Source organism: Trichosurus vulpecula, chromosome 1 (genome assembly GCF_011100635.1).
Source record: "Trichosurus vulpecula isolate mTriVul1 chromosome 1, mTriVul1.pri, whole genome shotgun sequence".
Classification (NCBI taxonomy): Eukaryota; Metazoa; Chordata; class Mammalia; order Diprotodontia; family Phalangeridae; genus Trichosurus; species Trichosurus vulpecula.
In genome coordinates this window covers 19,994,508-20,018,674 of record NC_050573.1, presented here as the reverse complement: position 1 = coordinate 20,018,674, position 24,167 = coordinate 19,994,508, and the positions used below count along the sequence as shown (strand labels likewise).

The 24,167-nt window shown below is 45.8% G+C and overlaps 1 protein-coding gene across 1 annotated transcript in view; it reads left to right on the top strand.

Annotated features, from left to right (window-relative positions):
- MYO18B (myosin XVIIIB) overlaps positions 1-24,167 on the top strand; it is a 361,792-nt gene that overhangs the window by 41,675 nt on the left and 295,950 nt on the right. Inside the window, exon 12 of the mRNA XM_036737706.1 lies at positions 15,049-15,193. Coding sequence (XP_036593601.1) covers positions 15,049-15,193 — 145 coding nt within the window. The remainder of the gene's footprint in view (positions 1-15,048; positions 15,194-24,167) is intronic.

Genomic DNA, 24,167 nt, shown 5'->3' with positions numbered 1-24,167 from the left:
ATGAAAGTCAATACGTGTTTGTTAGGCGCCCTGTTTTCTGCTTGGAACTGAATGTGTGTGTGTGTGTGGGGGGGCGAGGTGGAGGATGGAAAAGCACACAGCATGGTGCTGGGGTGGGGGAAGAACACTGGATTCCTACCAGGAGAATGGAGGCTGCTGGAGGGCAAAGATGGCTTCATTTTTGTTCTTGTATCCCAAACACCAGGCACAACACCTGGCTCTTAATAAATACTTGTTGTATTAAACTGCATAGAATTAGAATCAAAAAGTCTGGGTGACCCTGGGCAAGTCACCAAATCAGAAACTCGGAACCTCAGCAATTGGCAGATGCCCAGAGCTTCCCACTTTGGTATGGTTGTTGTCGATAGCGCGTTTTTCCTTACATTGACTTTGTATTTGCCCACTTCTTGGGCTACCAGTTTCTCTCAGAGATACAGAAAAAGCCTGTCCCTTCACTTGTGTTTAGGCTGCCCCAGGAGGAATCAGGGTCCTCTTGAGCCAGAACCAGAGACTTTGGTGTAAGGGGCCCCGGGGCACTGCATGGTATGTGGCACTAGGGTTGGTACAGAAGAAAGATCGCTATCTGGCCACTGGACCCAGATGGCTCTGGAGGAGAAAGTGAGGCTGGTGACCTTGCCCAGCCCTCCTTCACTCAAATCAAAGTCAACTGCAGGTCATGGCATCATTTCCCTGATGTCATGGTCCTCTTAGAGAACCAAGGACAAACACAAGAACACTAGTCAGAGGACTTGCGTTCAAGTCTTGCTGAGGTGTTTACTCCTTGAGTGACTGTGGGCAGATCATTTAAGCTTTGCATTTCTCAGTGTTTTCCTCTGTAAAATGAAGGAGTTGGACTAGCTGGCCTCTGAGGTTCTGTCCAGCACCAGAGCAGCTATTCTCTAAAATGGCGCTGGTAATGCCCACAATGCACATCCACAGGTTTGTTGTGAGTATGAGAGAAGATACCATTTGTAAAGCTTGCTGTGTGTCAGTGCCTTGGGGGTGAGGGTAGGGAGGTGACTTCTAGGGAGGAAAGACTGAAATAAACACCAAAGATCAGAGGCTCCCTTCAGGCTGGAGTCATGGGATCACAAAACATTAGAGGTGAAGGGGTATTTGAAGAGTCCAAATACCTTATTTGACAGAGGAGGACGCTGAGGCCCAGAGAGGGAAGATGACTTGCCCAAGGTCACACAGCTCACAAATAGCAATTGGGATGTGAACTCGGGTCTTTTGATGGTAGACCCCGGACTCTTTCCACTACACGGGGCTGCCTCCAATTAATTGAGGAGGGCTGTTCCTACTTGGTAGCAGAGAGGTCAGTGTTATTGGCTGGAATAGTCAAGGTAGATTTCATAGAGGAGTGGGATTTGGGCAGGACCTTAAAAGAAGGAGGGTATCGTAGGTGGCCCGATTACTTGGACATCTTCAGTCCCCCAGGACTCTCTGTAGGTGATGCAAAAACCTGCCTGGAAATTTGAGCAGCTCTTACTCATGGCCAAGTTCACTTGCTCATTGGCATGTCCTGCACTGGTGTAATTTAAATTAGGAACACACAATCGATCTACATTTATTGAGCACCTATTGTATATGAGGTGTTGTGGGGGACACAGAGAATCTACAAAGCTTTGTTCCTTTCTTCCTCTTCCTCCAACAATCAGGTCATTTTTTGCCTCGTTTGTGATGCAACCCAAGGGATGCACCCTGTGCCTCTCAGCAGATGGTATTATCTTCCTTCTCAGTTTTTCCAAGAGCCTTTTGGTTCTCTGCTTTGCCCTGTCACATTCAACTTTGTATCATACTTCCCTGTGTACCTGCCCCTTTGCCCAAGGAGAATGTAAGATCCTTGAGGATGGGGCTTCTATTATGGTTGCCTTTGTATCTCTAGCATTTAAATCAGTTTTTATGGGTTGTTTTTTTTTTTTTTTGGCAGTCAGGGTTAAGTGCCTTGCCCAGGGTCATAAAGCTAGTAAGTGTTTGAGGCTGAATTTGAACTCAGGTCCTCCTGATTCCAGGGCTGGTGCTCTATCTACTGTTATCCACCTAGCTGCCCCTAAGTCAGAGGTTCTTAACCCTCTTTGTGTTGTGGAACCCTTTAGCAGCCTGGTAAATGCATGAAATAAAATTCATAGGAGTATAAAGGAATCAATTATATTGAAGAACAGTTACTTAAAAAAGGTCATTGACCACAGGTTAAGAACCCCTGATCTAAACAGAGTGACTTATATATGGTAGATGTTTATGGGATATTTATTGACTGCATGAACATACATAAAGCACATCTAACAATGGAATAAATATGTGTATATATTATGTATATATATATATATATATATATATATGTCCATGTGTGTATATGCTTACTGAGCAGTATGGAGAATAATGGCTCATCTTCCCTATAGGACTTTATGGTTTACAAAGCACTTACCTCAGAATAGGGGAACCTATCTGGAGAAGAGTAAATAGGAGCAAATTTTACCGGGGAGAAAACCAAGGCTGAAAGATGTCAGAAGACTTGGCTAAGGTCACCTAACTGGTACGGGTTGGGATCAGGATTAGAATCCAGGCCTTCTGACTCCTGATTCCTGTGTGCCTTCCACTCCAGTGTGCCATGCTTTAGGAGGTCATCGTGGTGTGTGTAGGAGATCCATGTGGGCTAGAGTGATCAGCTCATGAAGGCGGTACAGCTTTGCACCTCTAAAGAGAGCCTTGCAGACACTGAGGGACCATCTGCCTCTTTAGGGATTGGGTTTCCAGCAGAGGCCAGTGGAGTTGACCTCTGAGGTCTCTGGAGCCTGCCTGGCTCTAGGCTGTGCTTTGGTGAGCTTTTGAGGGGGGTCTGTTTCCTCATCTGTCCTTTGTTCTTGCCAGGGGGTTGTGTGGGTTAGGACAAAGTTGCCTTCTGCTGGCCTGCCCAGGGACCCACATGTACAGCCAGAAATGACGGATGAGGGCCTGATATGGGCACGCCAGCTATGGATAACATCTCATATTTTATCTTCATTATAGAGCTATTCATCAAACTGAGATGAATTAGCTGCCAAGAGCAGAGGATCCCCGGGGGACCTGCTGGGGGGCGGAGCTGGGGGGGTTGGCCGGTCCTCCTTCCATTAATCATTCTCAGTGTCTGGGCCTGTGTGCTTCTTTTAAGAGTGACCATGGCTCAGGGCTAGGTTTGAAAGCGCTCACCAAGGACCATGCCATATTTCTCCATTTCTCTCATACCCAATTTTGTGTGCTGATGCTGTGATTGGCCCTGAGCACCCGCTGGTGTCCTAGAGTCTGGTGTGGCCTAGAGCAATATTCCTGGAGGCTTCTGGGTTCATGGAGGAATGAAGTTTTGGGTCCCTCCCAAAGATAACCTTCCTGACATCCAGGGTGGGGGGAGGTGGCAGTTCTGGAAGGAGGTGCCACAAGAAAGCTGGGGCTGATTTTATCCACTTTCCTTCCCTGCCTTGTGTTACCTGGTTGAACTGGCCGACCTCTTTGAGCCCTTCTGGCAGCACCAGCTCTTGTCTCCAATTCCTTGACAGGCATACAGGAACCATACAGGATAATAATCCACGTAATTACCACTTAGTCATGTGTAGATAAGAGATGTAACAGTATGGGACCATTTCCTTTACAGTCGTAAGGCTCTCACACTGTCTTTACCACGAGGTGGCCCAGGTCCATGGTCCAACATCTTTGGTAAATCAAAATGGACAGGCTGGGAAATCAAGAAAGAAGTCAAAAATATAGTTATCGATGTATGATTTTTTTGAGAAAGGTAAAAAGTGGCACTGTATTTTAACCACATCTTAGAGGTCTCTGGAGTCTTAGGGGAGGGCTCTTAGGGTACATTAAGGCAAGCGCAGTATCCAGAACCCAAGGCAAGAGATGGTCTGGAGGAATGGAGGCCAAGAGAGATTAAGAGCCTTGTTTAGGGTTACCCAGGTAGTAAGTGTCAGAGGCAGGATTTGAACCCGGGTTATCTCACTCTAGTACTCTTGCTACTTGGCCATGTCACCTCTGAGATTGTCCTGTGAGAATCAGGGGAAGGAACTGGGGATATTTAGCTGGAGAAGAGAAGACATAAGGGGAGATAATATCTCTTTCCTAGGATCTGAAGGCCTGTTATATAAAAGAGTATGGAATAGGCTTGCTTTGGGTGGACCTAGAAGACAGAGTTAGTAACAAGAGGCAGGACTGCCCAAGAGGCATATTCCAGCTGAGTGTCACCTCTGAATGAGGGCAGATGTTCCATGGTGGGATGAGCTGCCTTGGGAGGCAGCAGGTTTCCCATCCCTGGAATTCTTAAAGCAGAGACTAGAAGACTATTTCTCAGGCGTGTTGAAGAATTGATTCATGTTACAATATGGCATCTTGGACTCAATGCCTCCAAGTTTCTTCTGACCCAGAGATCCTATAATTCTGGATCTGGAAACCCTGGCCAATGTAAGATACTTGAAAGCCTAGCAAAGGCTTTAAATTTCTTTAAATTTTTTAAAAGGCTGTCATGTGCATGAAAGCATAATCTTATTCTATGTTGGTTCAAAAGGTAGAATGGGTGGAAATTACCAAAAGACAGATTTGGGCCTTGCACAAAGCAGAAATCAGGGTGCCCTGGGTTGTAGTGAGTTCCCCGTTCCAGGGCCTTGATGGTTATCTTTCAGGGACACTGGAGTTGGGCCTCCTTCCTGAAGGACAGGTGGCTTGCTGAATCCCTAGTCTCCTTCCTGCTCTAAAGTTTATCCTTCCCCCATGTTCCTTCCTCCTGCTACCCTGTGGAGGGCCCTACTCCCACCCTACCCCCATTTTGTACAACTTCCCTTGGTGGGTAGGGCTCCCTGTGTGAGCAGCCACAATCCTACCTTTTTAAAAGCAGTAAAGCTCGTGCTTCCAATCTCAGGATAGGAGTTTTGCGCTTTACTTAACCTGTTCTGACATGTGGACTCATTTGTGTCATCCAGAGGGATATTATTTACTCTTCCTGCTGTTTTTGAAAAAAAGAAGAATGAAGGCTTTGCTATTTGGCCAGAAGCAAGCACCTGGCTTCTTCATCTCTAAAACAGGCATGATGATACCTGTGGTACTCACTTTATGGGATTGGGAGGCTCAGATGAGATCAAATCCAGTGTTCTACCCACAGAATGAAGAATAAACATTAGACTCATTTTATTTGACTCCAGAGGGTTGAAATAACAATGAGAAGAAATGTCAGAAAGGCAAATTGAGGTATGAATGACGTCAGGAGGTAGGTGCCTTCCAGCTCTGAGATTCTGGCATCCTGTGAGTAAAGAATCTGAAGCCCAGAGAGGGCATCTGACATCCTCAAGGTCACCCAGCTGGTCAGGGGGCAGCAGAACTTGGACCAGAAACCAGTGTCTCAGTGTCCTTTCCATGACACCAGCATGCGCCAGCACATGGATCAAATTCTAGATTGTTCCATGCAGAGGCTGCATGCAATCCCCAGTAAGGGAGTTCAGTGTAGGTAGGAGAAGTCAGGTACAGAGGACTTGCGATTGACCATTGAGGGTGACTCAGATTTGCATGGGAAGAGAGAAGACTACGGAAGTATTTCCTGGTTATTACAACATTTCTACTGGACTTTGAGGTTTTCCAAGCATTTTACTTATGTTATCTGATTTTCACAATAACCCTAGAATGTAGATGCTTTTATTTTTCCCTTTTTACAGATCAGGAAACTGAGGCAACAGCAGCAAAGTGCCTTGCCAAGGATCACAGAGTTAGTAAGTGCCTGAGATCAAATTTGAACTCAGGTCTGCCTGACTGTAGGCCCAGCATGCTATCCACTATGCCACCTCACTGCCTGGAGTCAGGAAGATCTGGGTTCAAATTCAGCTTCGGATACTTCCTAGCTGTGTGTTCTTGGGCAAGTCACTTAACCTCTGTCTGCCTCCATTTTTCTTACCTGGAAAATGAGTATTATAACAGCAAGTCTTCCAGCGTTGTGGTGAGGCTAACAATGAGATGATATTTTTAGAATGCTTTGTGAATCTTAAAGCATTATGGAAATGCTAGCTAGCTGTTACCAAGGGATTCCTGTGGGTGGTGTGGTGCTTTCTGTCGCTGACCCATGCCCTGACCCATTGGCTGAATCTCAAAGGCCAAGTGGACCAGATCCTTTGGGATTCCCAGAGTGAAAACCTATGGGATAGTGGAGTCTCTGAACAGTCCCGGCTGGTGAGGAGTCCCCTGAGGGTCACAACAAGGCACTGATGCCATCCCAATCAGCAGGGGACCTCCAATCCAGGGATTAGCAGCTCCTTGGAGTGCAACCAATTTGGAGACACATTACAAACCTGGTGGGCCTCAAATCCTCCAGGAGCCGTAAGCCCAGGCTCATTGACAGACCTTCTAGAACTGGGGAGCGGGAGTCTGGAGAGAGCTGGGGGTGGGGTATATGGGTGGGGGGCACACAGAGTCTGATCCTACAACCTCACCCATCTGGGATCCACCTGAAGAAAAGCCAGCAGAGCCTGGTTCCCAGGTTAGGCCCACATCCTCCTTTGGGTTGACCTGTCTCTTGTTATTTATTTCTCTTAATACTCACATTAGGGCCTTGCTGCCTCCGACATAACAGCTTTTAAATGGAAGTTATTTCCAAGCTGCTGAGGCCCCAGCAGCCATTTAAAATCACAAAACCTTCATATTATTCTCTTCTTGTCAATAATTTATTTTTCTTAAACCAAGACAGATTGAGAGGAGTGGGGGGAAAGGGGTGAGAGAAGCCTAAAGAACTCACCTCCCACCCGACCACATTTTGCTTCTGGCTGTTGTATTTCAGGTTTTAGACTCAGGCAAATTTATTTTTTTTTATACTCAGTTATCAACTCCGGAGCAATGGGCTAGGCCTCCCGATCCAAGGGCTGAGTGAGGCCCCAGTAATGGGGGAGAGGGATGGGAGGAGTGGGGTGAAATGCCCAGAGGCTCCTGGTGTGGTCATATGTGGTATGGAGTGGAGTCAGGGAGAGAGGAAACTGGGAGACTCTGAGGGGTCATGGGTCTGCCGGGTAAGAGGGAAATTTGGAGAGTGTGAGCACCCTGGAGGTCATGGAAAGGATGCTGAATTTGGAGTTGGGGGGCTTTGGTTTGAGCAACTTAATTAAAGTCTCTGTGGCTTTAGTTTCCTGGGGGCGATGCATTGCAATGTGGGCCAGACCTCGGGTTGGAAGACCTGGGTTCTAATCTGGACTCGGCTGCTGCCTCTGCTGCCCTGTGTGACTTTGGAGCAATCCTTTAACTTTTTCCTGGATTTATTTTCCATATCTGTCAAAAAGGAGGGGTTTGGGACAAAAGTCTGAACTAGGAACAAAGGGTAGAAGAGAGACAAATGAAGGTGTCTGAGCCTTCAGGACCAGGAGCCTCCAGGAGGGAGGGAGTTTCCCATGACTGGAGGTCTTCAAGTGGGGGTTGGATGACCACTTGTCAGGGAGATGGTAGAGAGGATTCTTGATTGGGTCTGGGTCTCAGAAGGCTCCTTCCAGCTCAGAGATGTCTGTGCTTCTGGGACCAGCTGACTTCCAAGGTGTCTTTCAGCTTGAAATTCTCTGCTCTTCTGATTCTAGATTGAAATCTCTCCTGTCCAGACCCTCTGGGAAGGGGATGAGGCAACCCCACTAGGCTGTGGATCTGTCTGGGCAGGCTGTGCATCAGAGGTAGTGTCCAGAAGTTCAGGCCCCTGTTGCTCCCATCCTGGCCACCCCAATGCCTTCTGGGATTGTTGTATTCTCTAGGAGGTTGACCTACCCCAAAGATCAGGATGGATTCACATCACCATTTTAAAACATTTTAATTCAGTGAACATTTATTAAGCACCTGCCATATGCTATTTTAATTCAATGAGCACTTATTAAGGTCCAATCGTGTGTTATTTTAGTTCAATGAGCATTTATTAAGCACCTATCATGTACCAGGCACCTTGCTCAAAACAGGAGATCCCAAGCCCCCCTGCTCTCAAGGGGAATGAAGTGTGAGAAACCTGGAAAACTAGGAAGGGGCTGGATTAGGACAGACAAGGAATCAGAGGCTGCCAGGGGTCGAGCAATTTGTCTAAGGTCACCTAGGTAGTAAGTAGATGAGCTAGGATTCTAACCCAGATCCTTTCCCCACTACACCATGACTCACTTTTGACTTTGCATCCTGAACCCAGTACAGAATGTGGTACATAGTAGACACTTAATATATGCTGGTTGATTGGTCGAATCTAGCACTGTTTTATATACCATCTTACTGGGGCTTTAAATTTGCTTGGTCTGTCCCCAGGTGAGCTGGCAAACACAGGCTGGGCAGGGACCATCCTTAGACTTGTCTGTATCCCCCACAGCATCTTGCCCAGGACTGGGTGCACACTACCTGGCTCAGCAAATACTTGGAGATCGGCCTGAGCTCTGAGAAGACAGAGATTGGGTGCATCCTGCCTTCCTCTCCTTCACTCTTTTTCTTACAATGGTGTGTGGTGTCTATTTGGACTGAAAGCAATTGATCTTCCTGGGCAACCTGGAGAAGGTGGGGGCTGCATGGCCCCAGCTGCCCAGAGGAAATGGACTCGTTTAAGGTCACTTCACAAATGAGGAGCCATTGAGGGAGAAACAGACTTCCTCCCTCTCTCTCTCTCTCTCTCTCTCTCTCTCTCTCTCTCTCTCTCATTTAAATCAGCCCAGGCACCGTTTTTCTCTTTTCGAAAATGAATCAAAGAAATAATAAGCATTTCCCTCCCAGAAGATGAGGCGTCTGACACCTTCATGAGATACCAAACTGCTCCATCTGTGAAGAGACAAAGCTGGAGTGTCCTATTGTTTTGGGTTGAGCTTTCCAACCTGGCCAAGGTCACCCAGGCTGTAGGGAGAACAGGAATACAGATGGCCAGCTCTAGTTGGTTTGCCCAGTTTGGGGACTGGGTCATTGTTTGGGGACCTCTTCACACCCTGGGGAGTGTGGTCTTTTGAGTGTCTGATGGGAGGCTGCAGGAAGGAAAGGGAGGCTGAGAGATGCTTTTCAGCTTCAGGCTAAGGCAGGTAAACTGTAAGAGCTGGCCAGGGTCCTGCTGGGGTGAGAGAACCTGGCAGAGCCTAATCAATCCCTGAAGGCAGAACCCTCTAGAAACTAGTGTTGTAATGAGACATGAGAGGAGGACTTAGTGGAAAGTATTCAGTGTAACCATCCACCACCTCAGAGGTAGTGTGCATAATGGATAATAATTTAGATAATAATTTAGGAAGTCCTGGTTTCAAACCTCACCTCTGACACCTACTAGTTGTATGACCCTGATTCATCCACTCTGTGTGTCAGTTTCTTCATCTTTTTAATGGCTAGTGACCCCTTCCATTACGTTGCATCTATTTTATATATAATTATCTCTGTATATGTTTGTCTCACTTGATAGAATGTAAACTCCTCAATGGCAGGGCCTTTTTCCTTATATCTTCAGTATCTAGCCCAGTATGTGGTATCTAGTAGGTACTTAATAAATGCTCACTGATTGATTGAGGCTCCAATAAGATAGTGGATGTAAAGGCACTGGGGAAATCGATTTGAAGAGTTTCTGATTGCTCAGGTCCTGGCTGTCTGCGGTTGCTCAGAGGTGTCTCAGGATAAGAAGAGATTGACTCCCTGGACCCCACTTGGGAAGACTGGAGAGAGGAGCCTGTGCTTTGTCCTGAGTGGATAATCAGATTGGAGTCATTTGCCTTTGAACCCAGCTCACCTTTGTTGCTCCAGGGAGCTGACCCGAGCTCTTGGGTATGTGATCATGAAGGTGTACATACCAACCAGAGGGACTGTCAGAAGCCTCCATGTTTAGGTACACTGGGGTGAGCCAGAATGTTCTGCTAGCTAGCTCTTGATCCGCCTCTGAGAAGGGATGACCATAGGAGAAAACAGGGTAGTGATGAAAAGATCACAAACCTTGGAGTAGAAAAAACTTGGTGTCTAATCTCAGCCGGAGCCTTGGCCAAGCAAGTTGCCCTCTCCTGGGTCTCAGTTTCCTTTTCAGCAAACAAAAAGAGCGTTTTGGACTAAATGCTTACCTCAGTCCCCTCTAGCTCTAAAATTCTCTATCATTTCAAAGTTCATGCTCACAATCCTTTACAATTTTAGCTTTTTTTGCCTTTGGGGCCTGGGGTGGGGGAAACTGGAGAGGTGACAATTTCCCAGCAAGCACCAACCCAGACATTCTGAAGTTTGATGGATTTTAAATGTCCACAAAGCATCTTGGTTGATTTCAGTAGGGAATAGGCATCTTTTTCTTGGGGACTCCATAGGTTCATAGATTTAGGGCTGAGGGGGACCCCAGTGGACATTTAGGTAGAGATTCATAGGTGTGCAGCTGAGAAGATTGCAATCACAGATCTGCATTCGAATCTTAACACTGCCGCCTCCTTCCTAGACCATAGCGAAGTCATTTTCCTGCTCAGTCACCACATCTATGAAACAAAGGGATTGAATTTGGTCAAGGACTCCTGATTTAGGGTCAGCAGAGTTACTTTAACCTTAGCTTTAAGGGGGTCCGTGAATTGGGATGCCGAAGTGATAGCTAACTGAAAATTTAGCATTTCCTTACATGATTCTGAGAAGGGGTCTATGGGCTTCCCCAGACACCGCCAAAGGGGGGCCACAACACAGGCCCCTCTGGAGGAGCTGATCTGTCAGATCCCCTCGACATCTTATGTTCCTATGAAATGATAAAGTGGACAAATTCCTGGTTTTGGAATGAGATCTGAATTCAGATCCTGTCTTTGTTCCTTCCTCTTTGTGTGACCTAGATCAAATCACTTCCCCTTTCTTTTACTCAGTTTCCTTCTCTGTAAAATAGACTGATTGCCTTTAATATTCCTTATGGTGCTGAATCTATAATCCTATAAAATCCCCAGAAAACTTTAGAGCATATTTCTATAGCACATATATTCATAACTCATGTTTTTTTCCAGTACTTTAAGATTTACAAAAGGTTTTCCTCACGACAACCTTGTAGGGCGGGTAAGACCATAATTATTGCTTTCATTTTACAGACGAGGAAGCTGAGGCAGGTAAAGGTTAAGTGCTCGCACAGCTAGTGAGTGTCTGAGGTCAAATCTGAACTCAGTTCATCCTGATTCTGGGCCATTCTACTAGGCATGAAAGTACACAAGTAAGGTCTCTAACCACCTGTGGTCTTGGGACCCCAAATGAGCCTTCTACAAGCCACCTGGAGTGGGGGGCTGACCTTGAGCATCCTGTTGCTACTCACAAAACTTTACCATCGTGCCTTGGGGGTTGGGGGAAAGAGGGGGATGGCAATTCCTCAAGAAAGGCGAACTGAAACATTTTGGAGTTCAATGAATTTTAGATATCCGCAAAGCATCCTAGTTAATTTCAGAGGGGGTCTTTTTCAGAAACTCAGAAACTCCAAAGTCAAGAACGTAGGTTCATAGGTTTAGGGCTGAGGGGGACTATGGCACAAAGGTCTTCTAGTCAGACCCTCCGCTTGTCCAGAGGAGAAAATGAAAATGAAGCCATCTCCAGAGAGGTTAACAGCAGGTCAGATGGACAGCAAATGACAGAGACAGGATTTGAACCCAGGGACTCTCCATATCCAATGACCTGTCCACTATACTATTTCCTAGGATCTCAGCTGTTAAAGGGGCCTTAGAAATCATTTAACACATTGTGAAAAGGAGGAAATAAAGTGATTTATCCAAGGTCAAATGGGTACTAGGTGGTGATGAAGGATTGGAACTCAGGTCCACTGACTCCAGGGCAGCTAGGTGGTGCCATAGTGCATAGAGCACCAGGCCTGGAGTCAGGAAGATCTGAATTCAAATCCAACCTAAGACACTTATTAGCTGTGTGACCCTGGGCAAGTCGCTTCACCCTGTTTGCCTCAGTTTCCTCTTCTGTAGAATGCGCTGGAGAAGAAAATGGCAAATAACTCCAGCATCTCTGCCCAGAAAACCCCAAAAGGGGTTATGAAGAGTTAGACCCAACTAAAACGCTTGAACACCGACAACCCTTAACTCTCTCCCCGCTCCTCAAGGAAGGAGAAGAAGCAAATGGGGGCCTGCTTGAGTTTTCTTTATTTTTCTTATTTACAAAGTCATAAGGAAGGAAGGTGGCTGAGGATAGAGTCTGCCCATCATTTTTAGTGTGATGCTCACGGCTGACAATGGGGGCTGTAAGCAGTCTCCTGTTACCTCTCTCTGTCCTTGTGGTGTCCTTTCTACTGTGTTTCCAAATCTCATAAATAACCAAGAGGAGGTTGGCAGGAAGCAGGCTTCTCAGTGCCCCCCCTCCAAGCATGGGGGAGCGGGGGTTGCCAGGCTGAGCTCGTGGTTGCTAGGGGTTTTTGTGTTCCCCAGGTGTCCCAGGAAAATGATAGATCATCGGCACAGGCCTTGGCTATTAATTGCAATGCTTCCACAGTGAATCAGTCAGTGTCGCAGGACTGTTTGATCTTTCTTTTGCTGGTTGGCTGATGGTCCCTGCGGGCCTCTCATTGGCTGGAAAAAGCTGCCTACAAGGAGGACTGGTACCCTGGCTGCCCAACAATCCCTGGAGTGGCCAGGACTTGCCTGCTCCACTGGCCCTGCCTCTATTGCCTTGGACCAGCCTGCTCTCATCTGTTGGGAGACTTGCTGCTGTCCAACCTTGGTGTCTAGTCACAGAGAAGGTCTGAGCCAAGGGTCACATCATGTCACTAGTGAGGGAGAGGGATGGCAATGCAGCCCCAAAGGCTGAGAATCCAGCTACCCTCACTCAGCCCAGGGCTCAGAGAGAGGCATAAGGAAGGGGAATGAATTCAGTTCCTCCCAGTAAACTCACAGGTCATTGGAGCAGGATGGAACCTTAAAACAGGGGATGTCAGGGCTGGGAGGGGCCTTAGAACAGGTAACATTAGAGCTGGGAGGGGCCTTACAGCAGAGGATGTCAGAGCTGGGAGGGGCCTTAGAGCAGGGGATGTCAGGGCTGGGAGGGGCCTTAGAGCAGGGGATGTCAGAGCTGGGAGGGGCCTTAGAGCAGGGGATGTCAGGGCTGGGAGGGGCCTTAGAGCAGGGGATGTCAGAGCTGGGAGGGGCCTTAGAGCAGGGGATGTCAGAGCTGGGAGGGGCCTTAGAGCAGGGGATGTCAGGGCTGGGAGGGGCCTTAGAGCAGGGGATGTCAGAGCTGGGAGGGGCCTTAGAGCAGGGGATGTCAGGGCTGGGAGGGGCCTTAGAGCAGGGGATGTCAGAGCTGGGAGGGGCCTTAGAGCAGGGGATGTCAGAGCTGGGAGGGGCCTTAGAGCAGGGGATGTCAGGGCTGGGAGGGGCCTTACAGCAGAGGATGTCAGAGCTGGGAGGGGCCTTAGAGCAGGGGATGTCAGAGCTGGGAGGGGCCTTAGAGCAGGGAATGGCAGAGCTGGGAGGGGCCTTAGAGCAGGGGATGTCAGAGCTGGGAGGGGCCTTAGAGCAGGGAATGGCAGAGCTGGGAGGGGCCTTAGAGCAGGGGATGTCAGGGCTGGGAGGGGCCTTACAGCAGGGAATGGCAGAGCTGGGAGGGGCCCAGCTTGTGGGCTGCATAGCTGGGGTCCCACTCCAGGCCCTTTCAGGGTGTCCCTTTCCCCCTCTCCACCTAACCCCTCTCCACCCACAGTCCTATTTCTTCCATCTCCGGGTGATTTTAATATTAATAGGAACCAAATTGAGATGGTTAACCTGGGCAAACCTCCTTGCACACTCCCCAGTGAAATAGAAATTATTTTTGGATCGTCTGGGCCAGGGCCTGGTTCAATAATTCAGTGCCGCCAACATTTATTAAATGCATGCTATTTTCTGGGCCCTGTTCTAGGTTCTGGGCTTACTCAGACAGAAGACTGAGTCTGTTTTTAAAGTGTTTACTTCTTAGTAAAGACATGCCTACACAAATAAGCCTGGCAGGAGTGGGAGTGAGCCATGAGCACCCAGAGTTCCCAGCACAGTGTTGGGAACATATAAGGCAGGTGAGATTACTTTCATGGTGGGAGGGGGAGGTTAGGGAAGGCTTCCTGGAGGAGGGGGCATTCTAGGCATGGCTGGTGCCAAGAGCAAGGCTTGAGAGATGTGAGAAGGCAGGAGGGAGGAAAGAGCAGTTCTTTGGCTTGCCTGGAACCTGACAAGGGTATGTGGGTGGAAGCAGCCCAAGAGAAGGCTGGGAAAGTGGAGTGATGACGCACTTTGGGGGGCCTTCGATGGTAGGGCCATGCAGCTTTTAAAAAAATAATTCTTTCAATGGAGCAACATGCATTTATTAAGTGCCTACTGTGTGCTGAACATTTTGATAGGCACTGCAAAGAGAAAAATGAACCTGTCCCTGCCCTCAAGGAGCTTACAATTTATTTCAGGGAGATAGTAAGTGTGTGTGTGTGTGTGTGTGTGTGTGTGTGTGTGTGTGTGTGTGTGTATGTGTGTGTGTACCAAATTGATACAACATCACTTTGAAGGGAAGTGGTAACAGAAGGGGGAGGCTTCATTTACAAGGTGAGCCTTGCAGTAACTGGCTTGGCATTTCTATACTGCTTTAAGGTTTGAGAAACATTCTTAGATATGTTATCTTATTTGATCCTCACAACCACACCAGGAGGTAGGCGATCATTATCTCCATTTTACAAATAGGGAAATCGAGGCAGGCGACTTGTCCAGGGTCACATGACTGGTAAATGCCTGAGGCAGATTCAAACTCATGTCACTGTACTAACGCACCGCTTCCAAGGAAATCAGGGTTGCTTAGAGGGATTTGAGTAAGGAAGGCACTCCCAGGATGGAGAAAAAGTCAAAGGATGGAGCCGGGAGGATCTAGGGCCACAGGGAGCCACTGGAGGTTCTTGAGGACAGCAGTGGCATAGCTGAAGTAGTGTATTATTGTGATTTATCTGGGCAGTGGTGGAGGGCGGGGAGGGATAGGAGGCAGGACAGAACAGAAACAGAGAAGGGATTGCGGAAGGGAGAAGCTGGAACTCCTCCATGAGATGGAGCCCCTTAGGGACTAGCCCGGCTCCTCCCAAGTGCCATGCTTGTCAGTGTTTCCAAATCCTTCTTCCCTTTCTGTCCCTCCCAGCCCGAAGAGAAGCAGAAAGCTGCAGCGGCATTCTCTCACCTCCAAGGGGCCATGGAGACTCTGGGCATCTCTGTGAGTGAGCAGCGGGCCATTTGGCGGGTGTTGGCAGCTATTTATCACCTTGGAGCAGCAGGAGCCTGTAAAGGTAATTCCTCTTCCTGGCCTCGATCCAATCCAACAAGCATTTATTAAGCACCAGTGGTGTGCGGGGTGCTTCCATGGCCCCCCCTGAGTCTTTTAGAGGCTTGAGTGGCCAGGTAAGAGACTTTTTCTTCTTCTTCCGCTTCATCAGGGCTTGGGGTTCTGTTTGGTCTGTTGCTTTCTTTACTGGGAGTGGATGCCAATGCCTTCCCAGCATTCCCCCAGATGAAGGGACTTTTTGACATGTGCTAGACGGATGTCTTAATGCACAGATTAGAACGTTGTTAGCATTTCGGGGAATAAGGAATTGACTCCTGTGGGAGCTCCTGCACTCAGTCCAGGGGGGCTGCACCCTCTCAGGATGCTTCTGGAGACCTGCTGGGTCTGTTGTTCATTCTTGGGCAAGTCTTCATTTGATGAGGGGGTCGGGAATGGAATTTGATCAATGAATCAAGATATAATTATCAAGCACCTACTATGTGAATGAGCGGTGGGTAGACATTGGAAAGAATCCAGTGAGTCAGAAAGAGACATCATCTCATCGCAGATCCTAGCCCATCCATGGCTGCCCATTGTCCATGCCTCTTGTTCATGTCTTCTTGTTGGTTCACCACAGGGAGTTCACCTACCCTGCTTGGGGCCTCCTCCAGTTTTTCTATTTTGGACACCTGTGAGATGACCACTGGAACACATATGTAATCCATTGGCTATCCCCCAACTCTCACCACATGACCACCTTTTCTGTTTTCACTTATATATTGCTTTGATGACAATAATAGCCAATAGCTAGTGGTTTTTTATAGCTTCCACTATGTGCCAGGCACTGTGCTAAGCACTTCACAAACTTTATCTCATTTGACCCTCAAAACAACCCTAGGAGGCACAGGTTATTCTTTTACTCATTTTACAATTAAGGAAACTGAGGCAAACAGGTTAAATGACTGATCCAAGGACACTTAGCTGATGTCTGAGGATAGATTTGAACTTAGGTCTTCCTGATTGCAAACTTAACACTCTATCCAGTGTGTTACCTAATGCCTTTAATAACATCTTTCACTCCTTCATAATTCCTTGCTGGGTAGCAGGCTGCTCTTGCCAACCATTTTCCTCTTCATCCCCCTTTGGGTGATACACATTATTAATTCTTCAGAGGCCACTATACCCTATGACTTGGAGTCTTACAGAAACATTGGTAGAATATTGGTATTAAGAAGATGGACCTTGTTCCAGGGAGAAGTTTGGTATCATTTAAAGCATTATACAATTTCCCAACAGAAAACTAACCTTCTCAACTCCTGATCTTTTCTGGGTCCAATTTATTATTTTTTGTCATGTTTTCCAAGATATATGTACTATGACATAAGCTCCACAGGTTGTTCATCAAAGGGCATATCATGGTTTGTTTAGTAGATGTTTATCATCCTCTTGGTTTTTCTTGTGTGGATAGTTAGGCTAGATGTTTTTTCTGAGCCATTGACTCGACCATGTGGTGATTGATTATCTATCCTTGGCAACCCATGAAACAAAGTCATAAAAAAGACTTTCATTTCTCCCTGTTGGTTAAAGATGTTAACACCACACTTCGTTCTCAGCATTAAAAGTAGAAGTTGATTGAAGTACTGTGTTACTTAGTGGGGAGCCAGACAAAGGTGAAAGCCAAATGGAAAATACCATTCATTGGGCTAGAAAGATAAGCATTCTGGACCATTTGGGACTTTGTGGTCATCAGCGCCCCGTGAAGTGTGAAGAACGTCTCTATAATGGCCTTTGGTTGTATTTACTTCTAAATTTGATTGGCCGTTTGTGGGGAATGACGCCTTCGGGAATCTTTTCCAAGTTTGAGTTGGACTCATTAGCTGCTGGAGTCCTTTACAACTCTAAAATTCTGTCATCATTTTAAGATTTTATTATTTATTTTTAACATTTATTTTTTTAAAATTGAGTTCTGTATTTTTTTCCTCCATCCCTTTCCCCACCCATTGTGAAGGCAAGAAATGTGTTAACAGTTGTACATGTGAAATCATGCAAAGTATATTTCCATGTTAGCCATGTTACAAAAACAAAACAACACCCAAGAATGATAACATGAAAAATGGTATGCTTCGATCTGTGTTCAGAGTCCTTTAGTTCTTTCTCTGGAGGTGGAGAGCATTTTTCATCATAAATCCTGTGGAATAGACTTAAATCATTATAGTGCTGAGAAGACTTAAGTGATTTACAGTTGATCATCACACAGTGTTGCTCTTACTGGTTACAATGTTCTCCTGGTTCTGCTCACTTCACTCAGCATCAGTTCACATAAGTCTTTCAAGGTTTTTCTGAAGCCTATCTGCTCATCATTTCTTATAGTACAATAATATTCCATCACAAGCATATACCATGACTTATTAAGCCATTCCCCAACTGATGAGCATCCCCTCAATTTCCAAGTCTTTGCCATCACAAAAAGAGCTGCTATGAATATTTTTGTACCTATAGGTCCTTTTTCCTTTGATCTCTTTGGATACAGACCCAGTAGTGATATTGCTTGGTCAAAGAATATGCCCAATTTTACAGCCTTTTGGGCATAGTTCCAAATTGTTCTTTAAAAATGGTTTGATCAGTTAACAACTCCACCAACAATGCAATAGTGTCCCAATTTTCTCACATTCCCTCCAACATTTGTCATTTTCCCTTTCTGTCATATTAACCAATCTGATAGGTGTGAGGTAGTAAGTACCTCAGAGTTGTTTTAATTTGCATTTCTCTAACCAAAAATGATTTAGAGAATTTTTTTTTCATATGACTATAGATAACTTTGATTTCTTCTTCTGAAAACTGCCATTTCATATCCATTGTCTGTCATGGTTTCTTTCTGAGTTATTCATTAGTGGTTGACCATCATCACTCCCTGGCCAATGTGTGATATGGTACAAAGGATATTGGACTGAAAGTTGGAAGACCTGAGTTCCAATTCTAGCTCTTCTATTGACTATCTCTGTGACTTTGGACAAGTCATTTGATCTCTCTAGGCTTCATTTTCTTCATCTATAAAATGAAGGAGTTGGACAAGATTGTTTGCAAGGTCCCTTCCAACTTAAGACCTATGACTCTGTCTTAATTATGCCTGAAAGAAGGCTCGGTAATACATCATCCTGTACTGTAATTAGCAGTGAAATAAAATCAGAGGGTTGGAGCTAGGAGGGCCAGAAGAGACCATCCAGGCTGTAAAGTCCTCATTTTTTTCATTTTAGGCTCAGAGTAAAGATCTAAGGGGCCCCAGTAAGGACTGGAATCCAAGTCCTCTGATTCCTAGCCCTAAATTCATTAACTTTATTTATTTTTTAAATTCCATCACATCCCTTGCTTAATCCAATGCTTTCATTTGACTTTGGGTTAATGGCCTGAGTTAGTTCAGTTGGAAGGGAGAGAGAATTCTTGGAGAGAAGGACGCAGTTTCTCCTTTGTGCCGTCTGCACCTGGCAGCCTGTCCTGGCAAGATTTCACAGCCCGTATGTGTTGGCTCTGAGATGAAAAAGCCAATTTGGGGGTCTTTGCTTTTCTCTCAGGCTCAAGCAAGGTGCAGATGGAGAGGGATACTTCTTTCTCTCAGGGAGGGCATGTGAAGACTAATAATCCCTGCTCTGTCTCTGGACAGGCCAAGGCAAGGACATGGGGCCTTCCCTTGGTGTTGGGGCAGAGGGCTGGCCCTGATGTCAGGAGAACCTGGGTTCTGGCTCCACCTCTGACCCTTACTGGCTGTGGGACATCTGGGCAGGTCATTGACCATCTCTAAGCCTGTTTCTGCATTCTCATAAACTAGGGAGCATGACACCAGTGATGCCAGTCTTCTCAGAACGTTGGAAGGCTCAGGCGAGATAATCTATGTCAAGTGCTTGGTAGATGTTTGTGTGCGATGTGAATGTGGCTTGTTATTCATTCCTAATGGTTTTTGTGAGTAGACCAGCCATGGTTCCCCTTGCAGCTGGCCTGTGGTAGTGTCTATACACGAGGGCAGATGTATTCCTTCCCAGGTTTGTTATTTCAACTCCAAACTGATTGCAATGCCTGGAGACCTTTGAGGAGGAAGACACGGAGGTCGGGGAAACTTGGGCCGAGCCTGAAGAGGAGGCTGTGTATGGGTCATTGGAAAGAACCCAGGACCTGGAGTCAGAGGTAGTGTTCTGATCCCAGGCCTGTTACCTGCCCCTGCCTGTAGAACTTTGGAAGAGGATGTTGCCCTCTCTGTCTCCTTGGTAAGATAAAAAGTTGAACTGGATGGTCTGAAGGTCTTTCTAGCTCTAAGATCCTGTGTTTGATCTATATAGCAATATTGTATGGGAGGGAAGACAGCTGCTATTTATCTCCACTGGGCAGATAAGAAAATTGAGACTCAGAGGGGATAAGTTACTAGTCCAGAGCCACACAGTGAAAATGTATCAGAGGCAGGATTTGAACCCAGGGGCTCCTGATGTTGAGTCTGGAATTCATTCTACAATGTTATATTAAATGTCAGAGTTTGGAGGGGCCTTAGAAGAGGGGGTGTCAGAGCTCTAAGGGGCCTTAGAACAGGGAGTGTCAGAGCTGCAGGTCTTGGAGGGGCCTTCGAGATTGTCTAGTCTGACCCCCTAATTTTACATTTTACATAGGAAGAACCCAGAATGCCCCTAGAGGAGTAGGTGACTTGCCCAAGATCACTTGGCTAGGAGCCGAGGACTCCTGATGCCCAGTGTTCATGAATCTTTTTTATGCTTACTCTATGCTTCTTTCCCTTTCCTATTAATGAACCTGCCAAATTATGACATCATGCTAAGCACTTACTGTGTGCCCAGCTCTGTGCTGTATGCACATTGTCAGAGAGCTGACAGATGGAGAAGATGCAGTTGCTGCCTTCCTCAAATCTTGAAGAATTAAGACTTACAAAGAAAAGAACAATCTGAGATAATGTGGATTTTAGGGCACTACTTTCAATCAGACCATGTGTCAATAAACATTTATTAAGCACCTGCTATGTGCCAGACACTGTACTGAGCACTGGAGACAGAAAAAGAGGCAGAATGCAGTCCCTGTCATAAAGGAGCTAGCCATCTAATGGCGGGTTTTTTGAGTGTCTAAGGAGTCCAGAGAAAAGGAAAATTAGCATGATCTCTTTGCTGTTACTCATACTGGATGCCATCTCCTGACTCCAAGCATTTTCTTTCTTTTTTTTAAATGATATTTTATTTTTTTCAAATTACATGTAAAGACAATTTTTTAACATTAATTTAACAAAATTTGATTTTCGAATTTTCTCCCTCCCTTCGTAACTTCCTCCCTCCTTGAGAGGGTAAGAAATTTGATATAAGTTATACATGTGCAGTCAAACAAAACATATTTCCATGTTGGTCATGTTGTGAAAGAAAACACAGATACAAAAAACCATGAGAAAATAAAGACAGCGAAAAATAGTATACTTTGATCTACCTTCAGACTCCATCAGTGCTTTCTTTGGAGGTGGATAGCATTTTCCATCATGAGACCTTTCGAATTGTCTTGGGTCGCTGTATTGCCGAGAAGAGCTAAGTCATTTACAGTTGATCATCATGCAATGTTGCTGTTACTGTGTACAATGTTCTCTTGGTTCTGCTCATTTCACTTTGTATCAGTTCATGTGAGTCTTTCCAGATTTTTCTGAAATCAGCCTACTTGTCATTTCTTATAGCATAATACTATTCCCTCACAGTCATGTACCACAACTTCTTCAGCTATTCCCCAATTGATGGGCATCCCCTCAATTTTCAAGTCTTTGCCACCACAAAAAGAGCTGCTATAAATATTTTTTGTATAATTAGTTCCTTCCCCACCCCCCGCCTTTTTTGGATCTCTTTGGGATACAGAGCTACTAGTCTTATATAATCAATACCTAGTAGGTATTTCTGGATCACAGGACTTATCACAGTTTTATAGCCCTTTGGCCATAGTTCCAAATTGCTCTCCAGAATGGTTGGATCAGTTCACAACTCCACCAACAGGGCATTAGTGTCCCAATTTTCCTACATCCCCTCCAACATTTGTTATTTTCCTTTTCTGTCATATTAGACAATCTGATGGGTATGCGGAGGTACCTCAGAGTTGTTTTCATTTGCATTTCTCTAATTGATAGTGATTTAGAGCATATTTTATATGACCATAAATAGCTTTGATTTCTTTGTCTTAAAACTGCCTACTACACATATCCTTTAACAATTTATCAGTTAAGGAATGATTTGTAGTCTTACAAATTTCACCTAGTTCTCTATATATCTGAGAAACAAGGCCTTTATCAGAGATACTTGATATAAAAATTGTTTCTCACCTTTCTGCTTTCCTCCTAACCTTGGCTGCATTGGTTTTATTTGTGCAAAAACTTTTTAATATGATCAAAATTGTCCATTTTACTTCCTGTAATGCTCTCTATCTCTTGTTTGCTCATAAATTCTTCCTTCTGTGTAGATCTGACAGGTAAACTATTCCTTGCTCTCCTAATTTGCTTACGATATCATCCTTTATGTTTAAATCATGTACCTATTTTGATCTTATCTTGGTATATGGTGTAAGATGTTGGTCTATACCTAGTTTCTGCCATACTGTTTTCCAGTTTTCCCAGCAGTTTTTGTCAAGTAGTGAGTTCTTGTTCCAAAAACTGGGGTCTTTGGGTTTATCAAACATTAGGTTACTATGGTCACTTACTGCTCGGTATTGTGTACCTACTCTATTCCAGTGGTCCACCACTCTACGTCTCAGACAGTAACAGATAGTTTTGATGATTTCTGCTTTATAATGCAGTTTGTGATCTGGTATGGCTTGGCTGTCTCCATATTTTCACTGGCCATCCCCCATGCCTGGAACACTCTCCTTCCCCATCTCTGTCTCTTGGCTTCCCTGGCTTCCTTTAAGTCTCAACCAAAGTCCCTCCTTCTGCAAGAAGCTTCTCCCAGTCCTTCTTAATCTTGGTGCCTTTTTCTAAGACTCCTCCACCTCCATCTTGATCCTGCTTCTATCTTCTTTGTATATAGTTGTTTTCATGTTGTCTCCCCTATTAGATTGGAAGCTCCTTGAGGATAGAGACTGTTTTCGCACATAGTAGGTGCTTAATAAATGCTATTTGACTGCCTAAAACTGACTCGGGTCCAGTCATGAAATGGACAGAATGGAAGGGCAGAGGTAAGCCCCAGGTATCTGGCAATGGAAGTAGTGAGGCTACCTGTGGAGAGAACCCTTTTTCCTCTTCCTGGCACTGCCCCTGTCTGTGTCCCCATCTCTGGACCTCAGTTTTCTTCTCTGTAAGATGAGGGGGCCAAGTTAGATGATCCGTAGGATCATTTCCAACTTTGACATTTCAGAGCACCTGGGTTTCTACCTTGAGCCACAGAAGCAAAGCCATGTCTTCCAACTGGGCTAATTGTGTAGCTGCCACCTCTGGACTTGCTCTGCCCCGAGCATGGCGAGGGAGAGCCGAGGCAAGACCGTCAGTGGAGAAAACTCCAAGGTTGTGTTGGCGGTCCTAGTCCCCAGGATCCCAGGGCGGATGTACAGGGAGGCTTCAAAGTCCCCGAGGCTCATCTTTTCTTTCACACAACTGTGGTCCTCCCAGGAACTACTTGGTTACAGTTGAAGGGAAAGTCACATTTGTCAATATTTCGCCAGGAAGGATTATGCAAATGACTCCCCCCAATACATTATTTTAAGAGGTGCCACGTCTAGCTCGGGAGACGGGTGTGACTAATTTACTCCCTCTAAACCCCGCTCTGGTGCGTTTCATAATCAGTTGCTTTATAATCAGCTATTAAGTATTTGAGAGTCGTATATTAATGTCTTTGTTCACTGTCATAACAGATCATCCTGAAATAGATTAAGGATTCCTTCTATTAATCAGGTTTTCTTCTGGGGGAAAAATGTATCATATGATACTCTCATTCTGTTAGGTACTTGGCTGGCTTGCTGTGAGAGCCTGATGGAGGAAGTTAGATAGCACAATGGATAGGGTCAGGAGGACCTGAGTTCAAATCTGCCTCAGACACTTATTAGCTGTGTGACCCTGGGCAAGTCACTTCACCCTGTTTGCCTCAGTTTCCTCATCTGAAAAATGAGCTAGAGAAAGAAATGCCAAACTCCTCCAGTATCTTTGCCAAGAAAAACCCAAATGGGGTCATGAACCCACGGGGTCAGACACAACTGAAAAACGAATGAACAACAACTGAAATCCCAGGAAGGAACTCCAAAGCCTGACCCCCAAGGAGAGCTGTCTGGCTTTCTTACCCTGGTGGGTGGAGAGAAAGGGGATAAGGAACTTGGGGCTTTTAACTGAAAGACACAGCAGGAAGGGGACTGGAAATGACACACAGACAGCTAAAAGCTAGCATTTAGTGGGCGCTTTGTAAAACTCTTGACAAATATTGTCTCATTTGAGTCTCATGAGGTGGTACCTGGGAAGAAGGTCTAATTATTACCCCATTCTACAGATGAGGAAACTGAGGCAGACTCACACAGCTAGTAAGGGTAGGAGACAGGATTTGAACTCAGGTCTTCCTGACTCCAGGCCCAGTGCTTTATTCACTGTGCCACCTGGCTGCCCATACTGCCAAATAGTGATAATTATAAAAACTGCTATTGTTATCAACACTCAGATTCCCCTTTTGAATAATAGCAATGATGTCAGCATTGGAGTAATAATAGTCATTGTCACTAATATGCAAACAATTTGAGGGGTGTGTGATTTCATAGATTCTGGAGTTCTCTCCATTGATACAATTCACACCCCACCCACGCCTGCCTGTCTGGTGCAATTTTTGTCCGGCTCCTCCCATAAATTTGCTCTTAGGGGTCCAGGCAACATGCTGGGGGGCTCCTCATCTCCTCCCTACAAGGTGAGGGCAATAGTGGAGCTTCGGTCCCAGCATGCACCTCTTCATCGGTACTGGTCAACTTTGGTTGGCCATTCACCAACGTCTGAGGCCATTGTTCTATGATAACATGAATGA